At 55.0% G+C, this 23636-nt stretch overlaps 2 protein-coding genes across 2 annotated transcripts; both read right to left on the bottom strand.

The window, feature by feature from the left end:
* Positions 1 to 5: 5 nt before the first annotated feature.
* Positions 6 to 3560, bottom strand: SCRN2 (secernin 2). The gene is made up of 8 exons (XM_068978008.1): positions 3484 to 3560; positions 2994 to 3167; positions 2523 to 2704; positions 1766 to 1965; positions 1104 to 1319; positions 818 to 983; positions 547 to 727; positions 6 to 286 (listed from the first exon to the last, which is right to left on the bottom strand). Exons 2-8 carry the CDS (start codon positions 3165 to 3167, stop codon positions 128 to 130), a joined length of 1278 nt encoding a protein of 425 aa, XP_068834109.1. The 5' UTR covers positions 3484 to 3560; the 3' UTR covers positions 6 to 127.
* A 6517-nt stretch (positions 3561 to 10077) lies between these two features.
* On the bottom strand, positions 10078 to 11205 carry SP6 (Sp6 transcription factor). Its single transcript, XM_068979086.1, has one exon. The coding sequence runs from the start codon at positions 11203 to 11205 to the stop codon at positions 10078 to 10080; it is 1128 nt and encodes a 375-aa protein (XP_068835187.1).
* Between the last annotated feature and the right edge of the window lie 12431 nt (positions 11206 to 23636).

The raw sequence follows: 23636 nt of genomic DNA, 5'->3' as shown, positions 1-23636 counted from the left end.
GACCTGGCCACTCAGAACAAGGCTGGGGTGGGGGATGAGGTGAGGGGATTGCTCTAGCCCTCTACCCCAGGGGTCCTGTGCCCACCGCAGCCCCCTGCACCCCAGACCAAGTCAGGAGGGGCCGGGCTCAGGCATATGCCTGGCTCTCCTTCTCCACAAAGGCCTGGAAGAGGCCGCCCAGCTCCTGGGTGGGTGGAGCACACTCCTTGGTCAGCAGCCCCCGCACAGCCGCCAGGCCTTCCTGCTCCAGGTCTTGCTGCTTCTGCCGAAGCTTCTGCCCCTGAGCCTGCCCAGGAAAGGCGGCAATGACTCCCCAGGACAGGCTTCCCTCCGGATTACGGGGTAGGGGCAGATGGCTGCCGTCTCACATAAGCAGGAGAAAGGATATACACCCAACATTCTCCAGGGCTGACTTTGAAGGGAGAGACTCCTCTCCTCAGCTCTAGAGTCTCCTTCGCTCCCAGTTCCCCTCATATTTCGAGAGTCCCAGTTGGGGTGGGGGAAATGCGTCATCCCTCCAGGGTACCCCCTCTTCCCCGGGGTTACCTGTTCACTCTCCATCAGTCCCAGGGCCACCTGGTGTCCACGGTAGAGGGGGTGCCGGCGATCCACCTGAGTCTGGAATCGAGGCAGGGTCCGAACAGGGTCCTGTGCTCCAAAAGTGGGAGACAGCACCTGGGGGGGCTGGGCTGCCCCCACCCCAAAGATGAAAGGTTTGAACACTGACCTAGTGGGACAAGGATGGAAGATAAGGGCTCTGGTACCCTTCCGTCTCCCCTGCCTGGGGTGCTCCCCGCCAGCTTCCCCACCCTCTCACCGGGATGGGTCTGGTGTGGCAGTGAGGAAGTGCACGCAGGGCTGGGTGGGGTCCCGGGGCAGCACAGACACCATGCTGGCCGTGGTGCGGAAGCCTCCAGAGTCCATACAGATGCCGCTCTCCTTGTCCCTGAGGATGCCCATCATCACCTCTGCCGTGATACCCCCTGCCAAGGAGGACCCAGTGAGGGCCCCCGGGGGGCAGAAGGGGGCCCTCCGGCCTCAGAGTAAGCCCCCGAGGCTGTGGGAGGGAGGAGGGCTGGGCCCCACGCTGTCCGCTCACTGACCTTGTTGCTGCTGCAGCAGCTCCCGCCCGGCCCGGAAGCGGGCCTTGGCAGCCTCCATGCGCACAGGCTGCTGGCTCAGGGCGAAGACCTGGGCAAAGTCAAAGGTGCCCTGCCCGTCCCACCAGCCCTGGGCCCGGGCGTGGGGCCGGAGCTCAGGGTGTTCTGCCGAGATGTCCGAGCCGATGCTCAGCTGGTTGGAGATGTTGTGGACTCCCTCTGCAGAGGAGATGGGGGGGTCGCTCGTATATTCTTGAGCCCCTGTCCTGTGCCAGGCACTCAGCTAGGCGCTGAGAACACAGTGGTGAAGAGAACAAGACAACCCTTGTGGAGGGGACAGATAAACCGATCACACGAATAAACGAGAGCCGGCAGCTGCAGGGAGCATCATCATGAAGGGACCCCGGCTTGTGTATAAGGGAGAAGCCTGGCCACCAGGAAGTCCAGGAAGGCTCCCCAGAGGAAGCTGCAGGCTGAAGCACAAAAGGACTCAACCAAGTGAAGGGGGAGGTGAGGTACCTGAGAGGGCTCATTTCCCATGTCCCTGGACGTCCCCACCATCTGAGACATTTGTACCTGGATCGGGCCTTCCTTGCCCCCACCACCATTCCCACCCCAAAAGGAGAACACTTCTGGGAGGCAGGCCCCAGCGCCAGGCCTCTCACCCTGGATCCTCTGTGCAGCCCACAGCCTCCCCGCTGTCTCCAGCACCCAGGCCTCAGTCCGGTCAGCCAGCAGGAAAGTGTTGTGGTAGCAGAATGGCGTGGGGTCCTCCCGGCAGCTGCCCCCCTGCCCGTAGCGCTCCAGCAAGCCTGTGATCACGTGCAAGGCCTCCCGGGCAGAGCTGCCCCGTTCCAAAGCCAGCCTGGCACAAAGAGTCCAGGGGACAGAAGGGCGATGGGGTATCAGTGCTGATGGCAGAGCTTCAGTGGACACAAGAGTCCCAGAGAGGTTTGGTGATAAGCCCAAGTCACAGAGAAAATCGCCACCATCTGTAAGGCTTGTGATTTTCAAGCTGTGCTCTGAGGGTTCATGAAATGGACTGAAACACATTCTTGGAGGAAGACATGTCCTGAGCCCTCCATCTCTTCTATCAGAGCTGCTCCACGTTTACTGGTTTTACAAACCAAAATTCTTCATGACATTTCACTTGAAAAAAAAATGTCCTTCTATTGAAAAAAAAGTTAAACCACTGCCCTATTTCTGGGCCAGGAGACACCCAGAGCTGGCTACATTTGGGAGCTCCTCACCAGACTGTGGAGATGGGGCCAGAAGAGGGGAGGGGAGGGGACAGCCTACCTGGGGAGGACGACAAAGTGGGCAGAAAAGGGGAGGTGCTTGGGGGCAGGGAGGGTGGCCTGGGCCAGTATTCAGCCCCAGATTTCTGGTGTATTGAGGGGATGAAGGAGGGCAGGTCCGCACCTGAGTAAGTCCATTCCCAGCAGGGCTTCTCCTTCCCCGACTGGCTCCTTGGTCCACACTGCCTCATTGCCAATGCAGACACCATGTTCGTTGGCGCCCATCTCAGCCCCCCATAGCCAAGAAGGGCGGCTCAGGATCACAGCATGGGTCTTTGACACCTGTTCCACCTCAATGTAGGTGCACTGGAGATGAGGGAGGAGAAAAGGAAGATCCACTTAGAAAGGGGGAAGGTACCTGTAAAGTGGTGGCGCCCAACACAGCCCTTTGAGGAAGATCTTCTTATCCCTATTATACAGATGAGAAAACTGAGGTCGACAGCCGCGAAATAACAGGTTAGGTCCGTCAGTAGACTCAAAGCTCGTGTTCTTTTCACCACATCTGGTAGCTTCTCAGCTCGGGGGAACAGAGGAAGGTTTTAGAAGAATACCTAGTACTGCCACACCTCCCAGCACTCTAGAAGGCCTAACCCACCTGGAGGCGGCTCCCAGGGGCGTGCGTGCGTGCCGGTACAAACACCACTTCCTGCACCTCATCCCGGGGCCGGTCAGAGTTCTTGGCAAAGATCACGGCTGGGAGAGCCGAGGCCGGGGGCACCGAGACAAAGCAGTCACAGGAACACGGGGTGTCAGGGCTCCACGATGCCATCTGGGGAGAGAGATGGGGATGACACGTGCTGACACTAGGGGAAGACACTGCGACGGGTTTGCGACGCACAGCACCGCACGCATGCTCGTTGCTCGGCGTGCGCGAAGGAAACGCCCACTCTCTCCACGGGCTCCAGGTTTGGGAATCGGCAGACCGGCGCAGACCGCAGGCTCCGAGGGCCCTGCTCTACTCGGGAACGTGACTCTTCAAGGCAGTCGCAGGAGCGCCTCCCTCGCTACCCAACCTCTCTCCAAGACTCCCAAGCCCCTCTTCTGTCGGCCCTTTTCTCGCTCCCCCAACACTTTACGCTCCTCACCCTCTCTCCGTGCAAATCCCCAGCTTAGTCCGCAGTCCTACAGCCTCCGCTTCAGGTGAGGTCTGTTCCAGGGGCGAAGGCTCCTGGAAGTGACCTGGAAGACTTTGGCCTCGGGGGCGGAGTCGAAATCGAGCGCCTGCAGTTCTTCCGTTTTCCAGCAGAGCGCGCGCCAGCACCACTTCTTGGAGCGAAGCGGCCTTCGGAGTCCGCTTGCTGCCTGTCCTACCCGGGTGCAGCTTTTAGGCCTGATGAAGGCTGCGACGAATCCGCTAGTTTCTCCAGTGGGGTCACTGTCGGGAGAGGGAGCCGGAGGTGGAAAGAAGCCCACGTGAAAAGGGAAGAAAGGAAAACTTGGCTGATTCGTTAGAGAATGTGGACAGCTGGGGGCATCTGGAGATTAAGGGAGAACCTCAGCTACTTGTGACCTAATTTGAATTCCAAAGGCACAATTCCAGGCTGGTGCACTCTCCTTCGCATCCCCGGCATACCCTGTTCCCCCGGCTCTTCCCCATCTCCCACCTCCCCCTCCCCAACCCCTCAGAAATAAGATCGAAAAGAGAAAGATCGACAGGAGTGGTCACAGGCCAGGAGGCCTGGGAATAATTTAAACGAATTCCTTAAAAATTTTTAAGGCATATATACCTGGTGGCTCAAATGGTAAAGAATCTGCCAATAATGAGGGAGACCGGGGTTCAGTCCCTGGGTGGGGAAGATCCCCTGAAGAAGGGAATGGCTACCCATTCCAATGTTCTTGCCTGGAGAATCCGTGGACAGAGAAGCCTGAAGGGCTACAATCCATGGGACCACAACGAGTCAGACACAGCTGAGCAACTAACTCATATGCACAAAATCCATTCTGAGTCCCCAAAGGCCAATTCTGCCCCCACAGTGCTCAAACTCATTGGAAGTTAGCTTTGAAAGAAAATTTGGAAATTTCTAGTCCAAAGATTTGTAACTGAAACAGCAAAGGAGAAATCTTGGCCAAGGGGGCATATATCCATATGGAGGTAGACTCTGATCTCAAATATTCTGCTTTCCAGGTCATTTTCCTGTATAAATCATCTCCATAACCAGCATTTAAGTGAATGCATCTCACTCCCGTTTGCTTTATGGAGCCCTCTGGAATGTGGGGAGAGGAGACAGTGCAGGTTATATACTTGGCCCACGTCCACCCTGCCAACCAATCAGTGCTGCTGCTCAGAGCTCTGGCCGCAGCATCCCAGCCTTTTGTCATTCCTGGGATAGGAATGAAGGTGGAGGTTGAGGTTTTCCCGGGGGGCAGGCTGTGGGAGTGATGGCTGGGGAAAACCTCCAAGATAAGGCTGTTGGGACATCTGAAATCTGAGACATTTTCTTTTTTAAAAAGATTATTTATTTGTTTCTATTTTGTTGTTCTGGGTCTTCGTTTCTGTGTGTGGGCTTTCTCTAGTTGCAGCGAGCGGGGGCTGATCTCTAGTTGGGGTGCCTGGTCTTCTCACTGTGGTGGTTCCTCTTATGCGTGGTGCAGCTCTAGAGTTCAGGTGGGCTCAGTAGTTGTGGCGCAAGCGCTTAGTTGCCCGGAGGCATGTGGAGTCTTCCCCGACCAGGGATCGAACCGTGTCCCCTGAATTGGCAGGTGAATTCTTAACCACTGCAAAGTCCTGAGACATTTTCTGATTGCCTCCAGATAAACAAGGTTGGTTCCCAAGAGGGTGCTGTTGCCAGGAAAATGGGTGTCACTTTCAGAAAAGGGACTGCCACTTGAACAGAAGGTTGACCTAGAAGCTAGTCTGGAGGGAGAAGAGTATTACCTTGAACTGTGCAGACCAGCATCTCATCCTGCTCCTTTTTCCTGCTATAACATAGCGCCTCAGGCCTCTTTGGGCAGGTCACTTTACCTGCAAGGGCTTCAGTGTTTCCAGTAACGAAGAAGGCATTGGACTAGATCAGTGGTTCTGAATCATGGATGGGGTGAGGAGGGATTATATTTCAACCACACAACTCCCATTGCATAGGACAATACTTTAATACTCTGCTTCTCAAAGTGTCCGAGGATTGCCAGCATCAGCATTACCTGGGAGCTTGTTAAAAATGCAGAATCTCCGGCCCCACCTCAAACCTACTGAATGGGAATCTGCATGTTAACAGGACCCCCAGGTGTAAAGTTTGCAAAGCGCTGCTCTACTGCACCCTCAAGGGACATAATTTGGTGGGATGTTGGGGCGTGAATCGGGGTATCTGGAAAAACTCCATGGATGGTTCTAATATGCCCTCTTCCAGGTGGGAACAACTGGACTACTTGGTTCCTGAGATTCTTTTCAAACCCACACTCCTCAGATGCTGAGCAGTCAGACTCGCTAGGATTAATGGGAAGTGAAGGATGCTTCTGGTGGGATGTACAGGGTGGGGGTGGGGTCTTGAGGTTGCCACTGGACGTCCTTCCAGAAGCAAACATCAAGGCTGTCTGGTGATCACCATTGAACAGCCGCCTCGCTGGGCTGGAAAGCCACTTCACGTCGTGCACTTCCCCAGGTGCCCGCTGGGGGGCAGGAACAGGCAGGAGAAGAGGCCTGGGGCCGTACAGCACAGCCTCCAGCTGCAGTTCCCAGGCTGCTGGTTCCCTTGTCACTTTCCCGTTCCTGACTCCACTCCCCCACCCTAGAGGGCTTCTACTCCCACTTCCCAGGAGAGAAGAGTGGCTCAGAGACGTTGCCCAGAGGGGTCAGACCCATGTTCTTATTTCCCAAACTTGCTCTCAGCCCCTCTAGGACTGTCCTGCCTGGGACTACAGAACTGAGGGGTCAGAGGTGGCCCCGGGACCCATTGAGGGGGGAGGGGGCAGCCAGGCAGCATTGCTGCCAGGGCCAGCAACTAATCATCAGAGCCCCACCAAAGGCCCCCGCTAAGAATGCAGGTCAGCGGGAGGAGCTGCAAGCGGAGGAGGGGCGGCCCCAGCCCTGCCCAGACAGGCCCAGCCGGCCCCACAGCTGCCCTCCTGTCCCCTGGGGGCAGCGATGGGGGACAGGAGGAGAGGATTCACCAGTTTCCTGGGGTCTGAGTCCCCAGAACGGGGAAGACAAAAAGAAGAGTTGCAGGGAGTGGAATGGGCCTGAGGTCAGAGGAATGCGCCTCCACCCAGGCGTCTAAGTCCAGCAGGATATGAAAATAAACATTTGGCCCCCTCACCAGTCTGCTCTCCACTGTAATCCCTAAATCATACTGATGCCATTTAAGAAACTTTGGAACATCAGACTCTCCCAAACAAGTGATGGAATTGGCCAATCTGGGTACCAGACTTGGCTCTGAGAAAGTCGGTTAGGGTTAAAGTGAGGGGAATAGGAGTCCCACTGGGGTAGGTAATTTTGGCCATCATGTAGGATGAGAAGGTGGAAGAATACAGTAACCTACTCTGCACCCTTGGAGCTAAAAACTGATCCCTATCAACCTTCCTAGGTTTGGGACTCTGGAGTCATGAGGCTTTTACTCTGACATGTGTCAGGCACCGACTGTGCACCAGGCACGGAGCAGCCTGGAAAAAGTATGCATTCGCACATATCTGGAGGTGCCCCATGGACCCAGTGAAGCACTTCTGTGCACACTGCGATTGTGTAACTGTGTCGGGTCTCTAGCTGGGAGCTGCAGTAGGAACCTTTCCTTCATACTTTCCAGCTGGGCGGGAGCCCATCAGATAGCTGGGCTGCCTTTCATCACCTTGTCCCTGATAGGGATCATCCTGAGTGAAGAAATCGCTGTCAATCACCCCCACCTCACTCACAACCAGAAGGCCTGATTGACAGGCACACCCCCACAGGGGTGGGGAGAGGGGACCAAGAGGCTGGCCATCACTGGGAAGGCAGGGAACCAGCATTCTTGGTGGGGGAGGCTAAAGAAGGGGCTTGTATGTGGAAGAGGAAGGAAATATCTAGAATCTTTCCATCTCCACAGGTGAGGAACAGGGAAGGACAGTCGGCCCAGCTATCAACCAGAGGGAACCCCACCCTCCTCCTGCACCAACAACCTCCAGGCAGGGCAGGATCAGACCCTTCAATCAGCTCAGCTCTGCCCCCAAACAAAAGGAGGGGAGGCTGCCCAGGGCTGCAGGATCAAAGAGAAGTGTCCACCCTACCCTGCAGCCAGCCTGGTCCTCACTGCTGAGGGACCCTGAGTCAAAAAGGAAGCCAGAGCTGGAAGACAAATGAAGCAGTGATGTGGTTGATGACTTTATTATGGCATAAAAAACACAGGCCACTTCTTCCTCCTCCTCCCCCCACCCCCCCAAAGTGGGTTCACAGCAGTTAAAGAAAAAAAAAAAAAAAATCCTACATTTCTCCTCTAGGGGGCTGCCTAGAAGAGGGCAGACAGCCAAGCAACCTTGGTCTATAAAAGAGGGGAGCAGAAGAAAATCTATCCAAAGCCCTCACCCGCACACCTTAGAGCTTGGGGCCTCCATGGGGGCAACATCCACACCCCCCTCCCCAACCCCCACTAGGGAGTTCCCCTGAGAATGGTCACTGGGAAGGACTGTCCTGGTGGCACAGGGAGAGGGTAGCTGGTTTCGATAGGTGGAGGAAAACGGCATCTCACGCCCACGGAACCCTCTCTCCCTCCTCCTTGCCCACCAGGCCAGGCAACCTGCAGACACTGCCCATTCTCTTCTGCCCCCAACTCTCTCCACAAGGGACCTCTGGTCAGATAAGCAGGAGGTAGGGACAGAGGGAGCATAAAGAAAGGACGTGACTTCTTAACCTACCCCATGGGTCCTTCAGGGAGAGTCACCCTATCCCTCGTAAGAAGGGCTCTCTCCTACACAAACATATTCCCCTCCCTCTCAGATTCCAGCCCCACTTCCCAAAAAGTACCCAGTCCTTGGACTGGGCTCCAGCATCCCCAAGGAAAAGATGCTATGGGCCTTAGGCCAGAGGACCTTGGCTGGGTTGAACAAGACGGGGTCTCCCTGGCTGGAGACCCCAGGCTCAGTAGAGAGACACACATACACACAGAAACACACACATACATAGGTACACACAACATGCACACACATGTCCTAATATTAAATAAAATACCCTTTGCTTATAACTTAAAAAATCAATACACAACTAACCCTTGCATAGGGCTCTGGGTGGAGAAAGAAGGGCAGGGAAAAAGGAGGTCAAGGGAAACCTTAAGACCGCTATCTGGAGCCTGGGAAAGCCCACTAGCTCCAGGGTCCTATGGCCCACCAGACCCTTGCCCCCATCAGCTTCCTTCCAAGTGCCTGGCTCAGCCTCTGCTGGCTTCCCCCGGCCCCACGTTCCCCACTCCAGGATCAGCATCAGGATGCATTTTTAGCATCTAAAGAAGGGAACAGGGTTGTTTCCTGGACATCACCTCAGAAGGCAGACCCCTTCCAACGAGAGAACCTCTTCATTTGGAAGGGGAGCCTCCTAACACACTCTACAGGAGGGGCAAGACTGGTAGGCAGCAGGAAAGCGGAGGGTCGAGCCAAAGAAAGAGTGGGGCTTAGCTTCTCCGCTAAGAAGCAAAGAAGAGAAGATGGCCAGACAGGAACAGACTTCTCCACTCAGAGCCAAACAGTTGGAGGTGGACATTCCCACCTAACCCCACGAAGCTGAGATAACCCTCTTCCTTCTATCCCTAAGGGGAAGGCAAATGCCAGGGACTTAGGGTGAGGAACTACGTCAATTCTGGAGCAGGGGCTCCTGGCTGCCTTGAAGGCCTACCTGGGGTGACAGACCAGAGTGGGCTACTGAACTTTATTTCTATAAAGACCAAAAGTGAAGGGCTGAATCAGAGTTAGAGAGCGAAAGGCTTAGTTCCACTCCCTGACCAAATTCCTTTCTCCCATTTTTTTAGAAGAGATTTCCTTGCTCAACCCCCGCATCTAGCTCTCTCCTCCACCCCACCGGTCTTGCTGGAAGCTGTCGCGGGATTCTGGCCCTCTTCCCCTCTTCCTTCATGTCTCCATCAGACTGGGTCTGGAAGGCTTAATAAGGAGGCACATCAAAGGCGTTACTTCTGTGGCGACAACCCTCCCAGCCAGATAGAATCTCCTCCCTTAGGGGGACCCCCAGCCTCTGATACCCCATCTCAGCTCTTCCTCCGGAAACCCTGGGGTAAAAGCAGTCTAAGGGGGATGAAAGGGACCCGGGGCGCAGGGCGGCTCTGGAGGCCCTTTTATGTCCCGGTTCCCAGGCGCTAAGGACGTGTCCAGACAGCTACCCCCAGCGCCCGGGGCGGCCCCACTCCCCTCTGCTCCTGGGACACGCTGTCTCCTCCAACCTGTGCCCTCCGCCCTCCAGCCGCCACAGGGGTATCCCTCCCCAACTCCCAGCCCAGGGGCGTGAGTGAAATAGAGAGAGAAAGGGGAGAACTGACCGGCATGCACAGCTCCTCCCTGCCCAGTCAAAACAGTCAAACGCATCTGTCCCGTCCAGCTCCAGAGACTACGAAACCCCTAGCGCCCCGGTTCCCTGACCCCCAAACCACTTTTCCTCCCTCTCAATAAATAACCACTTTCTCCTCTTACTCAAGCCACCCCCCGACCAGGGCATCCGGCCCGAGGGCTCTCTTCTGATGGCCCCAGGGAAGACCAGCGGGGAGGCAGGACGGAGGAGCTCAGTTGGAGGGAGCCGCGCTACCCTCAGCCTCGCGCTTGCCTTTGCCGCCGGGGGGCTCCACCCCGCCAGCCTTGCCCTCGCCCGCCGCTGCCCCGGCTGCCTCCTCTTTGGTGCCCTCGTGGGTTTTCATGTGTTTGGCCAGGTGGTCGCTGCGCATGAAGACCCGGCTGCAGACGGCGCAGGGGAACTTCTTGGTGCCGGTGTGGGTCTGGAGATGGCGCTGCAGCTCGTCAGAGCGCGTGAAGCGCTTGCCGCAGAAGAGCCAGTTGCACACGAAGGGACGGTCACCGCTATGCCAGCGCAGATGCGCCTTCAGGTGTGACGTCTTGGCGTAAGCTTTCCCACAGCCTGGGATGTGGCAGTTGTGCAAATGCTTCTTCTTGCCCCCATCGGGCCCGCATGGAGCCCCCAGTCGCTCCGCCTCCAAGCAGTTGGGACAGCGGCAAACGGTCTGGCCTGAGCTGCGGGGCACCGACCGCCGGGAGCCTTTGGGCCGGGCCGCCCCGTCCAGACTGGTATCCAGGCCCTGGGACTCTGGGGCTGCTGCTTCCAACGCCTTCGCCCCGTCGGGAGGCACCAGGAGGTGCTGCCCTCCGGCGGCTGGGAGGAGGTGGTGCGGATGTGGGTGGGGAGGCGGGGCGCAGAGCTGGTGGTCTCCAACATAGCCCCCCAAGCCAGCCTGAAGCGCCCCGGGGTGGCCTGGTGAGGTCAGCGCGCTCTGAGCGTGGGGGAGGTCCATCCAGCTGGTACCCGGATGAAGGTCCCACCACGAGCCATCCTCGGTGCCTGGGTGTGTCGGCCGGAACCAGGATTCGTAATGGTGTGACATGTCCGGCTGCAGGAGCTTGGAAAAGGGTCCCGGGACCAAGGGGCTGTCGTTTTCCAGGTCCTCGCAGGTTACCCGAGAGGAGGCCCCCGGCAGCTCATAGCCCTGTGAGAAGTCCACCTCGGGGCCCAGCGGGAGGCTCTGCAGCTCTCCAGGCTGCAGCGGGGAGGGGTAGTCCCCGGCCTCCGGGCTCGTGTGGCCCTGGTATGTTTGGAGAGGCTGCAGGTCGAGGCGCGGCGGGGAGGCGGCAGGCGCGTCCGTGTGCTGGCTGCCCAGAGAGCCGCAGACGGCGGTTAGCATTGCCGGGATCCGGGGTGGAATGGGGGACAGGGATAGTCAAGGGCACCTCAGGTGGGACCTGAAGGAGGCAAAGAAGAGACAAAGTGAGGAAAGTAACTGGCTCATTTTCCTTCCCAGCCCAGATCCCCTCCCGGGCCAAGTACTTCTTTCCCACCCCCAGGTGAAAAGAGGGGAAAGAACCTCTGGTTGTGGACTAAAGACCAGTTAAGAGCGCTAGGAAGGATTGAGGGTGCCAGGATAGAAATTCACCTTCTCCTAGGTGATCCTTCCTACAGGACCCAGCTCATCCAGGGAGTTGGGCTGGTCCCAGGTGAGCAGGTCAGATTTACCTAGATTACAGTTCTAGAACCATCCTAGCTGCCCAGCTGGGTGTCAGGGGCAGTGGCATTGCTCCCATATCCCTCCCCCAAAATTCCCACCCCCACCCCCACAGATCTGCTGCCAGCCAGAATGGAGAATCTAGGCTCATCTCTAGTTTAAGTCCCCACCTTAACTCAGGACTCAGCTGGGTAGAGGGAGGTGTTCTAACCCAAAACTTAAGGTGACCTGACTTCCCAAAGCCACAAGCAGGTTCTGAGGTTTTAGAAAAGAGCCCTCTTTCCATCCCTGAGGCATGTTCAGTGAAGAAGAGCATTTCTCTGCCCTACACCACTCCCCCCAGCTCCCTGCTGGCTGGATTGCCCCAGCCCCATCAAACCCACTCCCGTACCTGGCCCCCATTCCCTTTCTCTCTATCGGGGACTTCACCTTCCCGGGGTATAGCTACAGTGCCAGCTTCCAGAGGATGTCTCTCCACCAGAGAAAGCTAAGCCCCCCTCTCTGGCCTGACAGCGCCCAGCCAGTTTTCTGGCTGCCACCTCTGCCCTCCTCCAATCTGGGGGAGACCCAGATATGAAGCCTGGAGGGGTCTGCTCCCCCGGAGAAGAGGTCAGCCAGAGAAGAGCTTACCAGCAAGCTCAGGAAGATAAAACTGTCACCTCCGTAAGGGATTTGGGGACAGAGTGGGGGAAGCAACAGGAAAAGCCAGAATAGCACAGAAATTAAGAGGAAGAATTACCCAGAGATATTATACAGGGAGTGCATAATCTAGCCTTGGATTGTTTTTAGGAGCTCTCCACATGATTCTAACGTGCGACCAAGTGTTGAGAACCACTGCTCCTGGCCATCCTCTTATTTTATTTTTCAATCCTCATTTTAAAGACGAGGAAACAGCCATAATTGGAAAAGTCCCTTGAAAAAAGATATTCAGTCTGTTCATTCAATCAACTAGTTATGTATCTCCGTGAACCAGGTCACTCCATTCCTGGTCTGTTTCTCTTTCCTTAAACCATCGGGAACCTAAAGACCACCCCCCTCCAGAAAGAGTGGGCCCCTTTCTGGGACACATACTTGTCACTTGAAGGTCCCCCTCATCTCACCACCTCTTAGTAAGATCTGTGAGCCCTGCCCTGATGCCTGGAGTGTGTGAGTTCGGGTGCCTGGACCTTCGCTGATTGTGGCAGGAGGAGACAGTGGTTTAGGGCAGGGATTTTTCCCTCCCAAATAAGTATTTGGATGACCTTACTATCTTCTGCTTCTGGGGGACCAGGGAGGTCGCTTAGGTTGTCTGGGAGAGGGAGGGAGTAGGGAACTAGGGCGCCTACTCAAGCTCCTGCTGCCTCACCACAAGAAAGGAACTGGGTGAAACGGCAGGAACAGAGCCTCAGGCCCAGGCGGGGCAGCCCAGTAGGGGCTGGGTAGGAGCAGAGAGGTCTGGGACCCTAATAGCTTTTGGCGCCTGGGAACTGCCCCAGGGGTTGGAGTGGGGGTTGGGGAACAAGCTAACGATCCAGGCTCCAGAGTGGCCTCTCCAGCCACAGGGCCAGGGAGCCCAATCCTGGGATGCACTAGCCTGCTATCGAGATCTCGGTAAGGGAGACAGCCGGGCGCGTACCCGGGCTTGCGGCTCCCCAGGCGCGAAGGCGGGTAGAGACACCCTTCTTCCCTCTTCCGCCGGCTGCCTCTCCCATCACCGGCGCTCAGGTGGTTAGGACTTCCGTACTCCCGGTCCTCAAGTTTCCAGTCCTCCAGCTGTCCCAGTCGCTCCACTTTCCCCAGTCTCCAGCCTCTCCCTTCCGCCCCGTTTTCACTCCGCCGGGGCTCTAAACCCCTCAGATTCTTTAGGACCACCTCCCCCGAGGCCAGAGGAAGCTGCAGCGCGTTCCGGGCACGTCTTTCCGAGGAGACCCCTGGTGCGCGCGCCCCTTGCCGCCCCGATCCGGGCGGGCTCCTACCTCGAGTGTGCGCTCGGGCTCCGGGCACGGCAGGCTGGCGCGCTCCCGAAGGGCGCTCTTGAACCCGCGCGCCAGCGGGCTCTCCAGCGGCGAGCGGCAGGAGCCGAGGGCTAGCGAGAGCAGCGAGCAGACCCGGCAGCGGGCGGCGGAGGAGGGGCGGAGAGAGGCGGCGGGAGGGCGGAGGGCGGGCGGGAGCCGGCGAGCGAGCGAGCGAGGCCAGCTCCGCCCGTGACTCACCGCGCTCTCTGCCTTCATCCTCTGCCCTGCGCTCCTTTTTCCCCGAATTCACGGCCCCGCCCACCTCACCTGCGGCCGCCTTTAACCCTTGCGGGCTCAGCCGGACCGGGCCGGGCCCTGGGGAGAGGGAGGGAGGGCGGGTGGGGGGGGGGTGGCAGTGATCTCTAACTAGGTCGCACTCCGCCCCCTCCCTTGTTCCTCCTTGGCCCCTCCACTGCTGGGGCGAGGGGCCTGGGCTGAGTGTCTCCCGGGTTCTGGGGCCCGCCCCATCGAGCGGAGTACTGCCCTCGAGCTGGCTCGGTTTGGCGGGCACGCAGGACTCAGACCCTGCGGGAATGGAGGAGGAGGCGGGTCCTGAGGGTGATACCGAGTCACCCTAGGGCGCCGTTTGCCTCGACGCCCCTCCACCCACCCGCCCACCCAGGCTAGGCAGAGCTGCCACAGAACGGAGAGGAAAGAAACAGGATTGAGCGCCGAGTATGTGTCCGGTCTACCCCAGGCCTGGGCCGTGAGAAGTTGGTCTTGGCCGCTTCCCTCTTTCACCATTCCCCCAGCCGCTTCTCTCCGTGACCACCACCTTTCCAAGTTCTTTGCGCTCTCTCTTGCTTCCCGGCCCTCTGGCTACTCACCGTTTTTTGAGTGATCTCCTCCTCTCCTCTTCCCACCCGTCTGGTTGGTCTCTACCTGCCCCCTCAGCTCTCACTCTCCTTCTACCCCTGGGCAGCAACCCCAGCGCCTCGCAGGTCCGCGTCTCAAATACAGTCGCGTTTCCCTCGGACCCGATGGTTCTCAGCCTGCGCCCAGCCCCTCTCGTCCTCTGGCGCACCCGACTGTGAAAGTTGGGTTAGGCGCCGGGATAGCCTAGGAAAAGGACACTTCTGCAAAGATTTGCGCGACCCCTTGCCTCACTCCTTCCCAATTCTCATCTGAATGTCTAAACCCAAGGTTCATAACTTTGGGGAAAGATCTTGGATTCCTCTGAGAAAAACAAATGCACAGTGCAGCCCTCTGCAAAGTTTCAGGGCGTTTGCGACGCCCACCTACAAACTTCTCTCCAGATCGGAGTTGATTGAGATAACCAGGGCGGATGAGTTGGGGAGTTCCCGTCTCCTCCCCGCCAGCCTGGCCTGGGCACCGGGCTAGGAGGCTCCCTTCCCAGTGGGTGCGTCCCCGTACTTGCCGCTTCGACCTCCTGAAGTGACTCTTCTGTTGCAAGGGGAATTCTGATCAACTTCCTAATTTTTTTCGTTGCCCCGGCTGGCTTTCCCTATGCGCTCTGCCATCTGCTTTTTAAATTTCGTTTTTGTCTTTCCATCTCTTTCATACAGCCTGAGTGAAATTTAGGCTGATTCATTTTCACAGACAGAGCCTCGGTTCCACCGCAGTTGGTTTACCTGTCCTGAATAGTAAGTGCAACTATTAAACTGCCAAACTGAGTCCACAAGGCACTTGAAAATCGATCTTTTTGTGTATGGTTCTCCGCCACCAACATTCTCATATCCAGAATCAGTGTTTGATTCATCTGTGCAAATCCCTCGTTTGTAAGACCCAGTTTCCTCATCTGGACAACCTGGGTACAAGTCGGGAGGGTTTCCTGGGGCTTAGAAAAATTGATGTTCCTAAAGCATTTAACCCGTGGGGCCCCTGGTAAGCTCGTAGTAAAGGGAAGTTATCGTTTATAGTGTTATAATTATTAAATAAGTTGGTTCCCAGCAAATGTTTGTTGGATTAAGGTATATTCACAAAGATCTTAGGACTGGAAGTTGACAGACCTAAATTCTATCTCTGGCCCTGCATTTGCTATGCTGATCTGGTGAATCAGGTTGCTCTGAGACTCAGTTTCCTCATGAGTGAAATGCGGTTAGAGCAGCCGCCCTGTGGGGTAAAGGACGGGCGGGCACTTAGGAAGCCGAGAGTCGCCGCCCAGATGTCAGGGATTGCACTTTCTGATTGGGATTTAATTCCTGACTCTTGGGCCCCTGAGATGTCGAGTCTCAAGAACAGCTCTGGGTCTTTGTGGCCACAGCTAAATGGACACCCCCTTTCTGTCCACATGGTTTTATTTCCATGCATTCAGCCTGCAAATCTTGACTTGGATTTGCATTTGAGTTCATAACCACATCTGGAACGGAGTTACAGGTTCACATCGAAGAGCCTGCTACTCGAATTTCTGGGTTAAGTCTGATTCGACCCCTAGGAATTCTCTTCCTCCTCGTCATCCTCCCAGCAGCCCACTGACCTCTGGTTTAAACGCCTGAGCACAGATCTAATTCTTGGTGGGAAACCCGAGCCCCTCTCTCATTTATGTATAGGCACCAGCTTGTCTTGTCTTCCTGTTTCCATCTTTCCCTGGAAAGAACACAGAAAGGTATACTGCCCCTGGATGGTAGACATCCCACCGGGCTTTCACCCTGCCCCCCTTTAACCCCGGGATGTCCTGACCCACAGCCATCTGGGTTTCCCAGAAGCAAAGACCCTCCATCTGCCTGGAGCTCATTGTCATTGTGAAATTCAGCAGTGCAGTTGTCTCAGAAAAGTCAGCCTTCCTCACTTCCTGCTCTCCCTGGGTTTCTGCCTCTGACTCAGGACAATTTCTTTCTTCCAGATCCCCCTCTGCTTTTGTTCCTTTGGTTCCAGCCCTTTCGATTTCCCACTTGTGAGTTTCCTTACTTAATGATGCTCATAGTCTAATCTAACTGCCAAGATCGCCCCTGCCTGCTGCCTCGATATCTCACTTCAAAGTTGAAGCACGCTGCCCACCGAGATCTGTTCAGGACTTGGGCCATTTCTCGTCCCCCTAAAGGAGTAAACAGATTTTGCCAAAAGTGTCTGTCTCCCATTCTTGCCACTCCTCTCCTTCTCATGCCTCATTTATAGTCAGCAATCCACTTTGTAGCTGGAGCAGCCTTGATGGTCTCCATGTTCATCATAACCAGCATTTATTTATTGGGCACCAACATCTCTAATTCTCATGAGCATGCAGCAAGGTAGTTGTTATTATACCCCCATTGTACAGATGAGGAAGCTGAAGTTAAACGGCCTGCCCAAAATTACAGAGCTGTTAAGAGACAGAGAAGGAAACCAACTCCAGATCTGTCAGGCTCTAAAGCACATATTCTGCCCCCTGTTCAGTCTAGCCTCAGCAGTAGTGATGGCCCTGGAAGTCTGGCTCCCCTAGATCCTGAAGGTGGAAAGGACAAAATTCTTAAAATATTCCCCAGCACAGAGCCATTAAGATCCTGATGTTCAGACAGGACAAACTGGTCCCATCTTGGATTGGTTTGCTGTGGTCCCTTCCAAACCTCAAGTGTCCCTCTGTAGAGATTGTACTATGAGAATATCAAAGCTATTCAGTCCATAAAAATTGTCCAGTGCAAACCCTCATTTTGAAATTAAATCTCAGAATGGAGAGGCATGTAGCTCAAAGTCATACAACAAGTTAGAAGCAGAGCAGGGGCCAGAACCCCAGTCTCCTGATTCTTGGTCTCCTAGCTGCTTGCTCTTCTCTACTTCCAACCCCCACTTCCAGGTTGCACTCAGCAAGCTGGTGATCACAGACACTAATACCTTCCTCATATCCCCTCCTGCCCACCCCCTCACCTCCCCCAAGCTCCTGAGAAACTGGACAGAGTCCAGAGCTGGAGTCAAATGTTATTCTTTCATTCATCCTTTATTCACTGAACTAACACTTACTGAGAGCCTACCCAGGGCCAAGCACTTAGCATTCAGCGTTAGTTGCTTGGTTGTGTCTGACTCTTTGCGACCCCATGCACTGTAGCCCACCAGGTTCCTCCATCCATCCCTGGGATTTTCTAGGCAAGAATACTGGAGTGGGTTGTTATTTCTTTCTCCTTCCCTATTTGGGGGTCTTCCCAAAGCACTACTTGTGCACTAATTCTATTATAAACCCAAATGTCCCTAGCATCACACTTACTCTCAGTCTAAAAGATGAACCCAACTGAGGCTAGTACATCTCTATATGTGTGTGTGTGTGTGTGTGTCTAAAAATGTGTGTGTACTCACCACACCTGTGTGTACCTTTAGGGCTGGAATGTGGGGTGCTGGTCCTCTCTCCTCCATCATAAAGGATGGTCCTCACAGGACATGAACGGTTGTTTCCCCCTAACGACTTTTGCAGATATGCTATCATGTATGGACTTCCATGTGGTTGAGTGTGTGCCCTGCATGTCTGTTATATTAGCCTTTCTATTTTCTCAGAATGAAATCCTCTGTCAGATCTCAGCCCAGTACAGAGACCTCCAAGAATCCTCTTTTGTTCTCCATGCAGACCCCTCTAAGATCTCCTTCTTATGTTCCCCTCCCCAGTTCAGAGAGAATCAAACTTTTTAACCCCTTCTCAGTGAGCCCAACTTTGGAGTGGAGATCTGGTCCTCCTGTCCCCTAAACTGGACAGAGAACAGCCCCTCTTACCAGTCCATGGAGCCCAGAGTTGGCAGCAGCAGTGAGGGGCAAGTGGGGGTGATGGAAGAGTCAGGCTTTATAAAGGGTGCAACAGTCAGAGCCAGAGGGGGAGGTGAGAGACTGGGGCAGGGATGCTGCCAAGTCCTCACGGCCTCGGAAGCTTTTAGGATAATCCAGGAAACAGTGGCCCCCGGCTGTCCTGGGGGAGTGGTGGGGCTGAGATCTGAGTCTCTGATGTCTGCCAAGAAAGGAGGATTTCAGCTGGAAGAGGCAGCTGTATGGGGGGGGTGGTGCTGGACATCCTTCCCTCCCCAGAGGTTGGACAGGTGACGGGAGAGGGACAAGGTGGTTCTCCCAGGATGGAGAAAATGAGAGCATCGTCAGAGGAAAGAGCTGGCATGGCAGGAGCTCTCCAACTCCATCCCCCTCCTTTTGTTTTCTCCATGGACATGGGAAAGAAAGAAGGCACTTTTAGGACGTCTCACACACACACACACACACACACACACACACACACACACACACACACACACACCCCTTCACGTGGTCCCTCCCTGAAGAGCTCCCAGCAGTGTTCCTGGCTGTTCTGGCAGCTGAGGTGGGTCTCTCATTCTCTGCTGGGGTCTTGTTCCTTCTCCCTTTTTTTTGTCCCCCTTTCAGTTACTTTTCAACTCGGAACTGCCAGGAGGGTCCAATGTAATTCACATTTTTGGATCTAGGATCTCTCATTGTCAAATAGGAAGGGAAGACATTCTCCCTGAGTTAGGATAGGGTGGGGCAGCTTGGGATGGACAAGAGTTCACCAAGGACCAGAGGCAGAGCCCAGCCAAAAGCTTTTTATAAGGAGGTTGGCCATCCTGGAATGCCAGGAGAGTGAAGAGGCTAGGAACACAGCCTACAAAGGGAGAAGGGGCCTAGGGGTGGGTTTAGGTGGACCCGCATGGTCCCCAACCACATAAACTGAATTGTAGAGTGGTTGTGTATTTAGGCATGCTGACTAACAGGAGCATGTCCTGGAGGAGAGAGGGACAGATCAGGAAGGGGAAAGCAGATGAAACAGGCTAAGACCAGTTTCCCAAAGCTCTCTTAAGCTAGGAATTCTAACCCACATAGAATAGCCTGGAGACTTTTCATGTGACCACATCCCATTCTTGACCATTGCCCAGTGCCCTCGGCACTGGGGACAGGAGCTGCTGTGCACCCCCTACACACGCACAGATCCCAATAGCCCAGGGCTTGCCTGCCGCCTCCCCCACCAAGTCTCCCACAGGGTGAGTCAGGGCGTCTGCACCCTGAACTCTTGTCCTGCTCCTCCCCCTACACCCCCAGAAATCTCTAGACTGGGGATTCCCAGTCCCTTCATTAGCTTTTCAGTAATTATCCTGTAAAGGCCCCGACAGGTCCTTCTTCTACCCATTTCAGAGATGAGAACATTGAGGCCCTTAAGAGTGCAAAAAAGCTTAGCAGAAAGCCACCCATCAGGCAGGAGAGAAAAGAGTGGTAAGGGGCTTAGGAGTCACGGCTGCACCCTCTCCCTTAATCCCAGGCAAAATTAAGAGGACAGGGCTCATGTACAACTCCCTGGGGGAGCCCAGGCGTCAGGATGGAGGCAGGCTCCAGGGAGGGGCTTCCCTGGCCCTCCCCACCTTCCAGCCCAGAAAATCAGAGTGAGGGGGGAAACAAGCCGAGGAGACCACACAGGTGGAGTAAATAATGTTAATACGGGAGCATTATCACTAGGGCATTTCCTCATGGATAAATGTCTCAAATACCAAAGGATGCCTCCAAATTATAGTTAATTACAGAGTTGATTTGCATAAATTATAAGGTGAGCATACAAATTCTTTCAATCGGTTCCATATGCTTAGGTAGCAGGTCCAGTCCAAAATGGGAGAATCTTGGGGTGGGGGATTTGGGAGGAGGAAAAGGATGAAGCCCTTGGCTTGGACCTACTGGCCCACACCCCTCCCCAGCCCTCTGATCAGTAGAGAGTGCCTGGAGACCCTGACTGGTTTGCGAGGAGGGGTTTTACCCAGATCCTGGTTTACCTGGACCCTAGCTGACTGGAGACCCCCTTCCTCCTCTCTATTCGCACCTTGGAACAAAGTGCTTTCCCACCAATAATGAGGTAGGACAGTGGGGGGTGGGTGGTGCGAAGGGGCCTCAAGCTGCATGGGGGGGTGGGACTCCGGAGCCCAGGCTTCCGGGTGTTCAGAGGAAAGAGGGGTGCTGGATGAAGCGGAAGACCCAGCAGAGTTCATCGCAGATTCAAGCGCACCTCTTGCTCTCAGCTCCCCCTCCAGCCACCCCCCGCCCAGTTCCAGCTCACTCCCAGAGCCAACCCTCCGATCCCAAGTTTGATGTTGCCGCTGCCTGCACCTTCCAGGTGGCTCCTCAGAGGCTCAGACGCGCAGACTTTTGTCTCCAGTGCCTGGGCCCATTTCCTCTGCCCTCGCCTCCCAGTCCCCACCTCCTCCCTCACCCACCTCTAGCTGCTAAGACTCTGCTTCCTTCTCCAGCTCTCTAATTTGTCCCTCCTCCCTCCTGGCCCCCATCCTCCCCCAGAGGCCTGTCTCCCACTCTTCTCTCCACCTCTGTCCTCATTGCCCAGCCTCCTTCCCCCAGACATCCCGGGTCCCCTCTACACTCAGCTCTCAACTTTGCTTTTCCCTCCCATCAAGAGCTTTCTGCTGCCCAAGCTGCTCACCCTCCTGCCCTCAGATTATCCTACCTCATGCCATCCTCCAAGTCCTTACGGTGGTTATTTCTCTTATTTTCCCCTATAAACCTGCTCCAAAGGCAAGAGCTACTGGGTTAGCTTGGGTGTAGGGGGAGTGGGGAGGGGCTGAGAAGGAGGCTGGACTAAGGTCCCCAGACGTGTGTGGGTGAAAGTTTACCTTTGTCTTCAAAGCCGAAAGTAAGTGAGGGAGACAGAGATAGAGACAGAGAGGAGAAAGGAATGAAGAAACAGTTTTTGGTACTTAGTAAGCAGCACTCTTGACTGGAAAATCCCATGGACGAAGGAGCCTGGTGGGCCGCAGTCCACGGGGACGCTAAGAGTCGGACAGGACTGAGCAACTTCACTTTCACTTTTCACTTTCATGCACTGGAGAGGGAAACAGCAACCCACTCCAGTGTTCTTGCCTGGAGAATCCCAGGGACGGGGAGTCTGGTAGGAGGCCGTCTGTGGGGTCGCACAGAGTCGGACACGACTGAAGCGACTTAGCAGCACCAGCAGCAGCAGCAAGCACTGCTTAAAGGCTTCCCAGGTGGCACAGTGGTAAAGAATCCACCTGCCAATGCACGAGATGTGGGTTCAATCCCTGGGTCGAAAGATCCCTTGGAGGAGGGCATGGCAACCCACTCCAGTGCTCTTGCCTGTAAAATTGGGGTAGATAGAGGACCCTGGCCAGCTACAGTCCATGGGGCCACAGAGTCAGACATGACTGAGCACAATAACAGCAAATTCTCCTTAAATATTTACTGAATGAATGAATGAACAACCGAATGAATGAGCACTGATCTGTGAAAGTTCTAGAGAAGTGCCAATTTGGTGATAGGAGTTACTTTTATTTTTTCCCCCAAGAAAGCACAGCAAGGGTTTATTAAGAGGTAGGAGGTTCTGAGGGGGATAGCAGGCCAACTGGGGTGAATAGCTGCCAGGAATTACTTCTCATTTGGATTCGTTTTTAGGTCTCCTAGGGGGTTTTCTCGGAGAAGGCAATGGCACCCCACTCCAGTACTCTTGCCTGGAAAATCCCATGGACGGAGGAGCCTGGCAGGCTGCAGTCCATGGGGTCTCGAAGTCAGACACGACTGAGTGACTTCACTTTCACTTTTCACTTTCATGCATTGGAGAAGGAAATGGCAACCCACTCCAGTGTTCTTGCCTGGAGAATCCCAGGGACGGGAGAATCTGGTGGGCTGCCGTCTATGGGGTCGCACAGAGTCGGACACGACTGAAGCGACTTAGCAGCAGCAGCAGCAGCAGGGGTTTTCTGTCACTTCTGTATCCACCCACCCAAACTGTCCTGCAGACCAATAACAGATTAATTATCATGAAATGCCACCCTGTCTTTCATCTCAAACATGTCCAGTGACTCCCCAGTGCTGACTGTGACATTTAAGACCCTCCTTAAAAAAAAAAGAAAAAGACTTTCTACTTGGCCTCCATCACCTTCACAGTCTTCACTTGCACTAGTCCTTGTTTAAACCCTCCAGCCCAGCCCCTGCTGGACTTAATCTTCACCAAACATGTCTAGCCTTCCTACTTTTGCTCCAATTATTTCCATCCGTCACCCCGCCTATGCCCTCAAGAAAGCTTCTCATGCTCACGCTCCCGGCTCGTGCTTTCTCTGTGGAATCACCTCCTAGCAGCATGTCACTGCCTCACTCTTCTGAACTTCCATAGCATTGATTTCCACACGCTTTTTCCATGGAGTTGTCTTATCTTCCCTGCTGGTCAGTAGATTCCTGGAGGGCAGGAACCATGTCCTTTTCATGCCACAGGGTGTTCAGCACAGCACCTTTCTCTGAGAAGCGCACATAAGCCGCAGCTGAGGGAACTGGAAAACTACTTCCCTGTAATCGATGCTTCCAGAAGCTCCTTAGTTAAGGAGGATAGTGGTGAAGGCAGAAACCTGCGTCAGGAAGGAAGGTACAACAGACGCCTGGATACCTGAACATCCATGAAGGAAATGAACCCAGCTTCCCCACCGGCTGTCCCACCCCCTCCCCAGTTGTGTGATGGAGGTGGAAGGACATGAAGGGTTGGAGTGAGAGCTAGAGGAGTGAAATGCGCTGCCCTGTTAGCCTGCTTGGAACAAACAGTTGGAGGTTTGGGACAAAAAGGGCAAGGATAGTGAGTGGGAGCTGGGAGAAAGGGCTGGCTACACAGCAGCCATGGAGAAAAGCAGAGGCAGAAAAAGCAGAATCCCCTTTGTCCCTCTGTGAGCAGCTACAGTTCTTACCAGATGCTGATCGTGTCATGCCTCAGTTTAAAAACATTCAATAGCTCCCCATTCCCTATAAGAGGAAGTCTAACAGAGAACCTGCAGCCAGGGTCACTCGGACAACCTCCAGCTGGATCCCATGAGAGGAGAATTAGAGGGGAAGGTTGGGTTTCAGGACCTGGCAGGCGAAATCTGACCAGGTATACACTTTGGCCTGGAATTTAAGCCCCATTTCCCCATTGGGTCTTGGCCTACCTTTTCAACCTCACCCCTCTCACTTCCCAGGCTCCAGCCACAGGAGGCTCCTTCTCATCCTTATTGTCCATACATTTTTACACCCCATAGTTTTTGTTTGAAATGCTCTTCCTCATTTCTCTGTCTGTGAGTTTCTATTTGATCCTTTGAAGCCCAACTCATATATTCCCCTCATCTATGAAGCCTTCCCAGTTCTCTAAGTTACCCTTTTTATCCCAGAGTCCTAAAATACAGAGGGCTGAACATGGCCTGATGGGTGATACAGTTAAAGGTGTGCGTGTGAGCACATGAG

Source organism: Capricornis sumatraensis, chromosome 8, assembly GCF_032405125.1.
Source record: "Capricornis sumatraensis isolate serow.1 chromosome 8, serow.2, whole genome shotgun sequence".
Lineage (NCBI taxonomy): Eukaryota > Metazoa > Chordata > Mammalia > Artiodactyla > Bovidae > Capricornis > Capricornis sumatraensis.
Note: the sequence above shows the minus strand (reverse complement) of the source record. Positions and strands in the feature narration are given on the sequence as shown.